Source organism: Chenopodium album, chromosome 11, assembly GCF_948465745.1.
Source record: "Chenopodium album chromosome 11, dcCheAlbu1.1, whole genome shotgun sequence".
In the NCBI taxonomy this organism is placed as follows: domain Eukaryota; kingdom Viridiplantae; phylum Streptophyta; class Magnoliopsida; order Caryophyllales; family Amaranthaceae; genus Chenopodium; species Chenopodium album.
In genome coordinates, this window is record NC_137844.1 from 54000263 (window position 1) to 54014020 (window position 13758).

At 35.2% G+C, this 13758-nt stretch overlaps 1 protein-coding gene across 2 annotated transcripts; it reads right to left on the reverse strand.

The window, feature by feature from the left end:
• Nucleotides 1–832: 832 nt before the first annotated feature.
• On the reverse strand, nt 833–13469 carry LOC145567779 (mitochondrial inner membrane protein OXA1-like). 2 transcript variants are annotated; one of them, XM_081627155.1, is made up of 11 exons: nt 13328–13469; nt 12521–13081; nt 12335–12425; nt 12144–12191; nt 11496–11542; nt 9451–9526; nt 9231–9362; nt 8967–9074; nt 2077–2131; nt 1312–1622; nt 833–1212 (listed from the first exon to the last, which is right to left on the reverse strand). In XM_081627155.1, exons 2-10 carry the CDS (start codon nt 12994–12996, stop codon nt 1351–1353), a joined length of 1305 nt encoding a protein of 434 aa, XP_081483281.1. In that variant the 5' UTR covers nt 12997–13081; nt 13328–13469; the 3' UTR covers nt 833–1212; nt 1312–1350. The 2 variants fall into 2 exon arrangements, with proteins under 2 accessions (XP_081483281.1, XP_081483280.1); XM_081627154.1 differs by having other exon boundaries at nt 833–1622.
• Nucleotides 13470–13758: the final 289 nt, after the last annotated feature.

The following is a 13758-nucleotide window of genomic DNA, read 5'->3' on the forward strand; positions in this document are numbered from 1 at the left end:
AGTTTTGTTATGTTTATACGAACAAGTTCTACAGTACTACGAGTAAAATGAGTAATTGGACTTGCATTTATACGAACTATTCCCTCCGTCCCTTTATTACATGCCTATTTCTCAATTTGCACGGGAATTAAGAAAGTTAAAAATTCCTTAAAACTAAAAATTGGGAGTACAAATATGCATGTGGGGTTAGAGAGAGATAGAGAAAAAGAAAAAGGTGGTTGAGAATTAGGAGAGAGAAAGTATTGGGAATTGATGTAAAGTACAAAAAAGAAAAGGAAAAATGATGACAAATCATCAAAACAAGAATAATATTGGCAAAAAGTACAACATATAAATAGAAACAGACATTTAATTTTGATCACTCCAAAAAGGAATACAGGCATGTAATAAAGGGACGGAGGGAGTACTAAACTCATCTTATATTTTTTTTGGTTAAATAAACTTATCTTATATGGAGTACTCTATAATGGTAAAGGTGACTAAAAAACCCAATAATTGTAAAGATGTTCCAAGATGAAAAATGAAATGCCTTCTTTTGTTTTCAACTTTATTCTTTTATTGAGAATGTAATATACTGAGATGCATCAATTTCAAACGCCTTTCATTTCAAAATAATTGATACACTTTCTTCTATTAAATGTTTTAGAATAATTGACAAACTAATATAAATAATAAAAAGACCACAATTATTAAATTTTAGTTACCATATTCACTAGCTTTTACCTTAAACAACTCACTTCATAATCCCTGTCTACAATTCATGCCAAAGGGAGCGTGTCAATTTTCCTAAACAAAGAGAGCACAATTTTTAGTTAAGAAAAGCGCAATTACATTCCAATTAAAAAATACTCTATTTCTTTTGCTAGTCCCAAATCAACTTTGGCACAATTTCAATACATAAATGTAAACATAACACCCTTCAAACAGGTATTGTAAAAATAATGAAATGAAATTACACATGAATATGCTTTTCATACTCCGTACTTATTATTCCAGAGTGTTATATTTCATTTGCATTGAAAACTACATAAATTTAAAACTCAACTAACAAAAAGAAAAGAAAACTGCAATAATAATTATATAATCAGGTTTATAGCCAAAAAAAGATGCTCTGATATTTCCGCCTGCTGTCTGTAAAAACCTCCTCAACAGACAGATACATCCATGTATACGCTCCGACTGCTTGTTCTTCAAAACCATCAATGAGAAAGCCTGTAGTTTTCTAATTTCTATAAAGCAAAATCTTGCTACTCTCCCTAATAATGATACACTTATTCTGTAGTATAAGGTGGATAAAAATTCAAATAATACCAAAAATCAAGATGATAGAAATAAGAGCAGAGAACACCATCATCGCTTCTTGTTTTTCTTTTTCTGCTTCACTTTTCTCTCTAAACTTTTAAGGCGCTGACTGAGAACTGCCGATGATGATGATGTTTTTTCATCGATAGATTTTGCTTGATCAGCAGCTGCAGGTAATGCAGCAGGAGCTTTTGGGGGTGCAGTGGCTTGTTTTAGAGCTTCTAAGAGAGAGAAGCCAGATGTTTTTTGTTGTGAGTTAGGAGGTGGCACTGGTACATCTGGGACTCCCAAGGACTTCTTTACACCAGGAATTTTGAGCACTGTAGATATTAGATTTACAAAAACGTCACAAAGATTAGGTCATGACATGAGAATTTACATTTTTTACACAATGTTAAACAGAAGAAATGACTAGTCTTATATCGTTCTAACAAGATATTAATAAGTGTAGTACGAAATTACACTAGTCTAATACTCACGTATGCTATATTTGACTTTTTTTTAGTGATCTAGAAAAGTTATCTTTCTTATTGTAATGGTTTACAAATTAGTGACATGACTACTAAAATAATAAAATAAAGTGGAGAAGAGGAAAAATATAGCACAACAGCAATGAAGGGTCTTTTTGTATAAATTACATCATGACCTTGATAAAGAGATTAAGGCAATGTGACAATCGATTCTAGACTGGAGGGAGTATTTCAAATGAAAGAGCATAAACATTAAAAGTACATTACCAGTACAGTAGACAGAAAAGAAGAATGGAAAACATACCAGCTCCATATGCGAAGGAGAAGCAATTAGAAGTAATCCAATAACAAAATATAGCCTGCACAGACATGCATGAAATTTATTACTCACATGTCCCGTCAATAATGGATATGTACTAATACATAACAGTAGATATCTTAAACCAGATAGATAATACACTAGAGTTTACAGCTTTAACAAAGACAGTGATAAACTTCGAGATTACAATTATGTTGTTCTCATCTAAAACTACTCACTGTACATGCTTTCAACCAAGCTCAGACTATAGAATGCTCACAAAGGTTGCAGATATAATTATTATAAATCATAAAATGAGTATAGTTGCCTACTTGATAGCCAAAGATCAAAAGAGTACATACACCGTACAATATAGACATCTCATTGATGTATAGGAATTGACAAACATGTACATTCCATGTGACTACAAATGGTTTTTGCAATTAATCCAAACCCATTTTCTTTGGAAGTTATTTTGGAGATCGGAAACTAGTGAAGTATGAACCAAGTACTCGAACATATCAACATAAATAACATGGCAAGTTCAGATAATTAACAAGAACCTCGCACACTACATGCCAAAGAAATATCTGGGAAATGTACTGTTTAAGAGAACAGCTATGAACTATTCATAGCTTCAACTAAACAAAGCACAATATAAATTAAAACATGCCAGAACTAGAAGATAAGAAACACCGAGGTAATTAGAACCAACCCCCAGCCTCATACCTGTTCCAGAAACTTTATCCTTAACAGTTGTTTAATAGGTTGAGTCTAATTATGAGAAGTGGATATACCCTCATGTGAATGTTCATGTTAGTGCATAAATGTGCTTCATTATATCACCACATATTACCATCAAATTACACAGTAAAAAGAATGAACAAAAATACACACTAGGGGGTGGAGAAAAAATTATGATGAACATTGTTCAAGACATTATAGAATATTTAGATTTTAAAACAAATTCACTATAAATCCCTTGTTTTATTTCCATCTTACTAAGGATCCATGATAAATAGTGTAAATGATGCGTGCAGCCAATGCAAATTGCAAAATGATCAATAGTGTTCTAAACCATGAAACGATCTCTAAAACGATTACACGGTCAATCGGTCACAGATCTTTATACTTCCGCCGTTCACTTTTAGTTGCAACAGTTTTACCAAAAATTTTGGCCAACCTTATGCAATTAAAAGTGAATTGAGAAAGTATATCATTTAAAAAAAAAAAGGGGGGGGGGGGGGGGGGTGTTGTAAAATGTAACTCTATATTTAATAGCACTTATGTTACTATTTCAGGAGTATCCACAATAGAATTTAAGCTATTTCATACCAAACTTCACCATAATGGTAACGGCTACACAATAACATAACAACTTTGGATCCCTCCTACTTTCTTCTCTCTCTTCAATTATCTTTATCATTAATAGAGGCCAACCTTCCCCCTTTTCTTTTTCCTTTTCTTCAAATAATCTCTCCTATCAACCAAGGAACCAATTTCTCTCACTTCCAGATCTAATATTACTACCAAAAGCAAAATGTAAGAGCTTACACCAGGGTTACCAAATACTCCCCTCCACCCCACTGCTAGGAATTAGCTTGGTTACAGCACTAATAATGGCAGAAATTAATAATGGCAGAAATTAAGAAGGAAGAAGATGATTATAGTATTAAGATGAGAATTACAACTAATTGAACGATAATTCCACTTTCGAGAGGTGGATTCTCTCCTAATATGAGCTTTCGAGAGGCTCACTCTATCCCAATAACAATCCTCAATAATATTCAACATGATGATTATTCCTCCTAATGAGGTCTATCTATAGAAAATACCCCCTAACAAACCTCTAGCTTATTCCCCAAGTAACTACTAATAAACTATGACTAATGTGCCCTTCCCCTAAATATTGATTCCTTGCACCCGCGAACTCCAATTTAAAACTATTGTTCCAATACTTAAATACTTTTTGCGTATCAATACTCCCAATTTAGCGTATTGTGATATCTCAATGCATAGAGATAGGATTGAACAAGGAGGGGTATTGGAGAGAGAATAGGTCAACAAGGAAGGGGTTTATTGGTTACTTCTTTTGCTTTCCTATTTCACTTTGTTTCTTTTACAGGGTTACCTAATTCTTCCTTCCCCCACAAACTCCTGATTTAAGCCTTCTATACTGGTTACTCCCAAGACTTACACTAGTTACTCCCAAGACTTAAAAAAAATAACTTTATACATACTAGGGTGTATTATTCTTATCGCAATATGATTTCAAATACCGTATTAAACAAAACCCCCAACCATATTATTTTTCTCATAACTAGTGTATTGCAATCTCGTTCTTGTTCCACATAAGCGTACTACGTATTATTGTATTAAGTAACCCTGGCTTACACTAATGGCATAAAACTCCATCCTCGAGAAACAATATGAATGAAAGGCTTCAAGGTTTTACTAGAAAACAAGAGGATTGCCAAAGTATCCTCTTAGTTGTGATAAAACAAAGGCTAACCACAGTTTACTATGGCAGGCAAAGGTTAGATTTCTTGGCCACTAATTTCCATGTTACTACTCAACTTAGTTTTAAAAAGAGCGAGGCGCACCTAGGTGCAAAGGGTCCCCAGAGCCTAGGCGCAAGGCGCGAAGCGGAGGCGAGCGCCTTTTCTATCCGAGGCGCACATTTTTTAATTTAATTTAAATTTATTGTTTCTGCTATTTTGGTATTAAGATTTTAATTATTAAAAATAATTTAAGTATAATTAATTATTTAATTTTATTTTTATTTTACTGATGTTTTGGTATAAAAAAATTTGTAAAAAAAATCAAATTTAGAGTATAATAACTAATAAAAAAAATTAAGAACTAATAAAAACAAGTGCTCTATAACATTTTTAAATGAAAATAATCAGAAAAGAGGGGGTGGACCCGGTGGGGGGTCACATAGGAAAAAAGTCAGAAGTGGCAGACTTTAGCTCTACTTTATTAATAAAAAATTCAAAAGAAAAACAAAAGAAAAAGAAATGAAGAAGATCGAAGAGAGAGAATGAAAGAAGAAAATGAAGAGCAGATCGAAGAAAATGCTTGTCCGGCGCCGCTGCCGGCAGATTTGGTGCCGGAAACCGCCGCGAAATTCCCTCAGGCAGTTTCTGTTACTGCAGCAGCCGTCATTTTTGTGAATTGGTTAGCATCCCATAAATTAGGGTTTTCAAAAATTTAGGGTTCTCCAATTAGGGGTTAAATTGAAGTAATTTCATACAATAAATAAAGGGCTTTTGCTCGATTATCACTTTAAACTTTTAAAGAATGGATAAAGTCACATTTTGAAAAAAAAAATTGTCTCTATTAATAATTTCAGATTTTTATTTCCTTTTACCGCACATTTAAACACGAGGCGGCAAAGGCGGTGCGCCTTGCGCCTTGGTTGAGGCGGTAGGAGGCGCACGCGTTCTAGCGCCTTTTGGACCCCACTACGCCTTCTTTCGCTGAGGCGATTTCCCCAGCGCCTCAACAGCGCCTAGGTGCGCTTTTTAAAATTAAGCTACTCAAGCCTACAATAATGTTAGTGGAGGAAGAGGGAGTTGAGACTCTTGCAAGGGAAGAAGAATGGAAGGGGTTGAAAAGCTAGTAGGAAGAGGGGGTGATGTTAAGAGAATTAAATCTGAGGGAGGAGGAACACCAAGAGCCCTACCAACAAGAAGGAAGGGCTGATAGAAAATGATTTAGTGGGAAAAAATGGGTAAGGTCAAGAATAGGTTGCCAATTGTAAATGGATTGAGAGTAGATATGATGAAGTCATGAAAGTGAATGAAAATCAGAAAGAAAAATCAAAGGGAAAGATACATCACCGTTATATAGTTATCACCAACACTTCATTGTGGTAATTTGGAATTGAATAGGTAATTTGGAGGTTATTGTGGATAATCCGAGAAACAATGTAATACAAAATTTGGTCAGTGAAGGTTTAATTCGTTATAGCAAACCCTCTCCAATTTTCAAGTGTTATTTTGTAGCAAAAAAGCCGATGGTTTATCCAGAAAATATGCAAAGTGTTCCCTTCCAACTCATTAGTCATATCAATTCTTCTCCACCTGTACCGTCTCCATTCTGCACCCCCACCTCCAAAAGTCAGTTGCCACTTAACAATTTACAGGTACTGAACATTAATCTAAGATTTTCAGTTGCAGGGTAAGGACAAAAATTCCTCCCTGATGATACACACTACCCATAGCTCTCTCTGTCTACAGGCACTCCCCACTATACCCCTTGTAGCCAGATTGCTTTTACTACCTCAAGACTCTTGCCCCCAACAATTCCCAAATCCACTGTCCTCGTCATTCTATCTCCTTCTCAACTGGAAATGACCATCAGTTCTAGATCTTTATTATCCACTATTCTATTTTCGTACTACTTCAAAGTTCAAACACCTTTCTCCAACCATGTGGCTTTGCTATAACTTCCCCTGACCTAACTAAGCAGCCCGGCCTTCTTTCTCTCAAGATCAGCGCCTCCAATCCTACACCTTCATTAGCATCATGAGGCCTGCTGGATCCTCATTGGCATCAGCAAGGTCCGTGCTGCATACATCACACAAAGGAAGGTACTTAATGCAACAGCTAGTAGTAAATGGGAAGAAAAGAGAGCATGAGACAAGGTGAGCAAAGAAAGGAGATAAAGTGGTGAAGGTATTGAAGCAGCATAGAAAAAGATTAGGAGTGGAAATGGCTGAGGAAGTCCAAAATGGATGAGAAAAATGAGAAGAGAAAGATAAGGCAATTTGATAGAACAACATTATAAAAGAAAATTGATAGGGAATTTCATTCTTTACCAACCAAATAACATCTAGATCCAGGATTCAAGATCCCTCCTTATTACCATATTCCTCAGTCTGAACATCTGATACTCTGATACATAACTCAAGTCATCATTCATAAATTTAAACCATAAGCTTGGACTTAAGAGAGGTATCAGATGAAGGGCTTGGTGACAGGGAGATATTTGGTGGGCACGGGAGAGGCAGAGCTGAGAGAGAAAGATCACAGGATTTACAAATCTACAGGGATCATTGAATAAATCATCGATCATATTGGTCACTAGTGACAAGCACATAGCATCAAAACTGTGGAACTACCACCTCTCTAAGCTGTTTACCCACAGTAACATAATTAGGCTGGCAGGGAGGACAAGACAACTAGAATCTAAGGTACCCAAACTTGTTATTACACCTCAAGAACTGAGTCAAATACTTGACAGTTGACACTCTAACATGGGCTTGACACTTGCCATTTGGACTAAAAACATGCAAATTGTTTTATTAATTGACTAGAGATGACACATGGAGAACAAGCCTATATATACAACACTAATTATGAAATTTTAAGTTAGAATAGGCTAGAACTGAAGATGCTGAATATGGAGTGAAAGAAAAAGCTGTAAGGTCAAGCATGAATGAAGGGTAGAGATCTACTTTTTTCCCTCTAAAGCCCTACTCTCTTCGCCTCATTTTTGCTCAACTGAAATTATTTTTACTAAAAAGTAATTAATTTTGTTGAACTTGGATATTTTTTACTGAAATGAAATTAAATTTCCTGAACTGAAATTAATGTTACAATTCTCTAATATATTTCTTCTTTAAATTACTGATTTTTACCGATTAAAAATTAATTTTAATACACTGAATATTTTTACTGAATATTATTTTTTAAGGTGAAGAGAGCAAGGTCTAACACTTCTCTTTGATTCGCGAGAGCACTTAAAAGCCTAGTGATGTTTTTTAGTGACTTTCGAGAATTTTCTAATAACATATAGTTTTACAAGTAGAGCCGGCAAAAAGTCATGTCGTGTCGTGTTCGTGTTTAGTCTCGTGTTAATTTCGTGTTATTCATATAATTTATCAAAAACTATGTAAAATGTAAGATAATTGCATAATTTGACCATTTTATCTAAACGGGTCGTGTTCGGCTTGATTTCGTGTCATGTCGTGTCGACTTCGTGTTTTCTCTCAGTAACTACGTGTTCATGTCGTGCCGGTTTCGGTCGTGTTGTCGTGTCGTATTAGAGATTGTCAGCACTATTTACAAGGGACCCAAAATATATATTGCTTATCATATTTTCTTAAGAATTAAAATAAAGGAGTCCGAAATAACTTTCCAACTCCATCCCTCATACTACATGACATAGAATAATACTTGTCACAGGCCATGTTTAATTCAACTTAATTTATCTTGTTTTGACTTGTTTTAAACAAGCTAAGTTCAAATAAATATAGATAATTTCAGACAAAATAAGTCAAACAACAAGCTTTTATCCTATGTTTTTTTCCAGAAAATTTTAAACAATAACTATACAATTTGAGACAAAATAAGTTTAGATAAATAAGTACTGATAATTTTAGAAAAATTCATATGAGGTTAAGTTCACAAGATAAGTTGAATCAAACACAGATTTAGTTCTGATCCCTCTACCTTGTTCTATACACTACTTCCAAGAATACATTAAGATGAATTCAAGATATAGAAAAGGGAGCATTAAAAAAAACAGTAAAGCAACAACAAATGCAACTATGCAACCAATTGTGCATCACCCTGCAAACCCAACAGCAGAGTACCACCCAAGGTGAGGTTTTTCATCAAATAGCTATTTAAACTACCACTCTACTTGAGCTCTTCAAGTGTCAATCCTGCATCAAATTAGTTTTTTTTTCACCAGATTGCTGGAGATGTATCAGCCCAATTGTTGGATGGCGTTCTTTTGGGACAACGATATAAATTTAAAACTAAAACAGCTAGTGACTATCCTCACTTAATCATCAACCCATCAGATCAAATGATATAATCCCAGATCAAATCTAAATGCACAAATATTTCGAGATAACTTAAGTGGGGGACTGGGGGTAATACCTTTGGAAAGCTCATGGTGAATGGGACAGTAAGAACAGCTAAGCCTCTTGAAAACTTTTTCATAGTGCTAGCAACGGGATTGCCTTCCATACCTTCCTGCATATTCAACTGAGACAAGATAGACGGGGTAATAATTAGACAATAAAGACGCAAACCAGAGCCGTACAGATTTTAAGCACAAAGGGAAGTAAAAAGTCTTGTACAGCTCTGTAGCGTAAAAAGTACAAGATCCAGAATAAGATTAACAACTTTATAAATACATACCTCCACAGTAATTAGAAAAGTCACTGCCGTCAAAACAGGAAGGATATACCTTGCATCCGGAGTTGTAAGATCAGTAAACCAAAATGCTCCACCCTCTTTAAATGATGGAACCTTCTCCGCCATATTTGATATCTGCATATATAGTTTGTGGTAATCAAATTTATTTTCCTATAGCAACTAGCAAGCACCACAAAAAAAAAGATTATCACTATCAACTTACAGCTAAGAAAAAACTGATGAAGACAGGACCTTGAATAAGAAGCCCCTTAAGAGGAGTAAATGGCGTAACACCATATCTGCATTTATCAAATTATTATTAGCAAACCCACATGGAAAACCTGAAAACTACAGATACAAAAATGGATCGCTCCAACAGGAAAAAAAATGTAAGTTACATTACAGAAATTGACAACCTTCCAGAGCTCACAGATTGGGACATAAGGTGGCTCAAGCCATTCTACAGAACAGGACTACTGAATAAACTTTAGGCTCACGAAAACATTGCAGAGGAATGAAACAGCTCACAGCAGTGATATGGTGTGTAAGTCATTCCTGATTAGCAAGTCAAAAATTCAAATTCCACAAAGCCTGATTAGCCTACTTCTTACACCTCATTTTTCTCATCTTTCATCTGCTTCCCTCCTCACTTTCCTTCTTGTTTGACTTTTTTTCGTTTCCCTCAGCCTAAAGTATTTCCTCTACCTTTCTCAATTCAACGCACAAAACCTAATTGCAAAAATCCTGACTTCCTTACCCGTAATCTTTAGTTTAACATCAATTGTAAAGTATGAAAATTATGAATACATCATTTCTTTTCTTTCTATTCTTTCTCTTTATATTTTTAAAGCAATCACACCACACAACTAGTCGGTGAATTTCTTTCACTCTAACTTACAAAAAAAAAAAAATATACTACTACTACGTATTTAAAATTCTAATAGCATACTAAACAATGCCGATCATCAACTACAGCAAATAGACTTTCCTCAATTCAGAAATGCTGAGTTTCTTAAACAATAGACATGATGGTACTTATTCCAGTTCCATGTCATGATGTGTATATTTAGACAACTTCAAACGCAGCCCATGGCAAGATTTATACTGGGTGGTTTTACAAAATACTCATTTCAAAATTGTTTTGAAACCCACTAATTTAAAATATTTATTGAACATTTCACACTTAAATTTCACAAACCCCTCTAACCAATGTATTTTCATACCTCTAGCTTTCACATCTCAACTCTGTATAATACCGGAAGTTTGTGTCCACATAAGAAATAAACAGATTTTGATGGTTTTAAAGCATACCTAACTAACCTAAGTACCAGAATATATTTCATGGAAAATTCCAAATCAAATGTCAAAGGCAACTTTCACGACTTTTTGGTGACAAATTATAATGTGTATCCAAGAGGCCTTAAGGGTAAAGCTATGAAATCAAACTTCAAGAGCAAGCGAAAGCCTAGAACTCAAACCATGTCTAGTCAACTCGTAGAGTTTGAAAAGCTGCCCTACTAAAGCTTAAGTCATGGCTTAACCCAATCTAGTAGACCCCAAGGTCACAAAAGAAAAGAACATGAATAAGGGCTCCAAATGCAAGAAGCTTATGTCAAAGTGCATCATGTACAGTTGGATAGCTAATAGCACCCACTATAAAGCCATTAGCATTCGAAATCAGGACTCTAGTCTAGGCATAAAAGTCCGTTACTTACAGCATACCAAGGCCTTTTCTATGTTAATCAAGCATAGATTGATGGACATTAGTTGCATCTAAATTTGCTGAAACTTGAAGGAGATTTCCTATTTCCCTTCCCATGCTGCCCCCAACACAAGCTCCTCACCTAGTCACCGCTTTCCTAGCACATTGCTCGTAACGTCATAAGTGATTTGTGAGAACAGTAAATACTTTCCCTGGATCTTTTTATCATTACTCCATGATGTATGTCATCTTTCAGCTCCAGGGGTTTAGCTTAAAGTCCAACTTAAATAAGTGTATGCAAAACTACATAGTATAAATCAATAAGAATATGTCCATAAATTGCACAGTTCCAGCTTATCTAGAGATCAGAATATGTAACATTAAGTACAGTGAAACTAATTAACACAGAGACTACAGCCAAGTACCCAATAATAATCTGATTAGCCTGTTCCAAATCTGGCAGAGAGCCGAATACAACTATTCACCAAGAGAAGTAAGCATACCTATCCCAGACAAACAAATACACAACACAATAGTTCATATGAGGTTCTTCATGCCTGACTTACTCTTTGAATATCTCGTTCATTTTCAGTCTCCCTTCATCCGTATTACCCTGTAAGGAAACACCAAAGATTCTAAAGGTTTATTGAACAGAAACAGACCAGGAAAGTCAAAGAAGGTATGCATGCATCAAATAAGTTGATAATAGCAAATGTATGTCTGTAACAAATGAAACCAAAACAAAAAACTTCCTAGCTTGTGTACAGATGCAAGAAATTGACCATAAGTTGATAACAATGAAATGGCTCACATCAGCCTACTGCAAGGTGAAAGAACCATCAGCTACAGTAAATTAACAATTGCCAAAAACAGTAATACGAGCACAAGAATTCCAAATAGCAGGATAAAAAAGTACTGGCTCTCCTCGATATAATTCATACAAATACTGCTACAAGTTCTGAATTGCTAAAATCTTTGCAAAGTTTGAAGATAATTAAAGCACCAGATAAGGCTCCACTACATAGAAGACAGCAATATATAACCCTTCCCCACCCCCTATTCCCCTCCCAACACACGTGCACACACATAAGAAACTTATAAGCAGAATGAACAAGCAACTCATAAACATTACAAGGCAAAGTACAGAGTTTGATGAATATTACAGTACAAAAAAGTTTAATTATAAATTAGGGAAAAGGAATTGGTAACCATACCGTGGCTTCCATCTCCGCCTTGATTTCCTCGAGACGTGGCCTCATAATCTATGTATGACAAATAATTTTATGTTACATACAAGATTATACACTCTTTGATGGTAAGCAGTCTAAGCACAAAGTGTTAATTGAAGTTGCAACTTGGAAACTAAAGACGGTGAAAAAAAGTTTGGATATCAACAAATCAATACCGTCAACTTAGCAGTGGCTTTGAGCTGACTAATCAGGAAAGGGACAGTCATCCCACGTATCATCAGAGTCGTAAGAGCTATTGAAGCCCACCTAAAATTAAGGGAAAATTCCACAACATTTAGAAAGCATCCATCAATTTCAAACCTATATAAAAGGAACAAAGAAGAATCATTTCAGATTCTCACCAATTCAAACCAGTAAAACTGTGAACCCCATCAATCAAATACTGCAAAGCAGCAACTGGTATAGCAGAATCCGCAGCAGCAGTTGCCACTTCACTCAAAACAGGGGCCTGAGACGCAACCGCATCCACCGTGGTATCACTCATAACCTCGGCAACATCGCTAATGAAACCAACCTTATCTGACGCTTCCCCAACAGAAGTTGACATATATCTATGAAAACTACTAGCCCCAGTTCCATGTCCAGGGAAAAATGATCTTTGATGATGAAATAAACTACTGGATGCCAAAGAACTGTTACTATAAGTTCCGAAAGACCTTCTTTGGGCTAGTAAATCATCGATTTTCCGCCGAGACGACGATTCCGGCTTATCATTGTTATTGTTCTTGTCATTGTCATGAGAAATGTAACTAAAACAAGGGTTGATTCGTCGAGCTAAAAGGGTAGCTCGAGTACAAACACTACGCCTATAAGCCATCTTCAAATAACCAAATTAACTAAACTTCACAATCAATTAAAGAAAAAAGATTGAAACTTTAGATATCATCACCAAAATCAAAACCCTGAAATCAACAATTCACCAACAACAGAAAAATTGACAGCAAAAGTTAGCATCAATCAGAGCAGTTCAGATCTTATGAATATCAAACATAATTTTAATTTTTTTGAAGAAATAAAATAAAAAAATAAAAAACAGAAAATGTGAAGATATGAACTAGGGTTTAGGGTTTAAGCAAAACCCAAAAAATAAATGCTTAATAAATAGGATATAAATCACATAATGGGGAGAAATTAAAAAGGGGTCTAACCTTTGCGAGAAATTAGGAGCAGAGGAGAGAGAAAATGAGGGTTGAACATCGGCAAAGTTGAAGAAAGGGAGGTTGGGCTGTCTGCTTGATCTGCTGCAGCGAGACAGTGCCTTCCTCCGGAGTGTTGGCGGCGTAATGTTTATTTTTGGTAATTTTGTACAATCACAAAAAGTCAAAAACACCCATAAATATGAACAAAGAAAACATCAAAAATGAACTACGGGTAAAAAAAAAAGGGTATTTTTGCAATTTATGAAAATTGGTTTGCATCCTACGAGTAGCAATAGTGTATTGTGTGTGGTCTGTGTCATCAAACAATAATATTTTCAACTACTCATATCGTATTGTATCTGTATTAAAGTGTACATGATTAATCTCGGATATTCATCGGCTATAATCATTAACCAATTATCTACTTTATTTAATTAGGT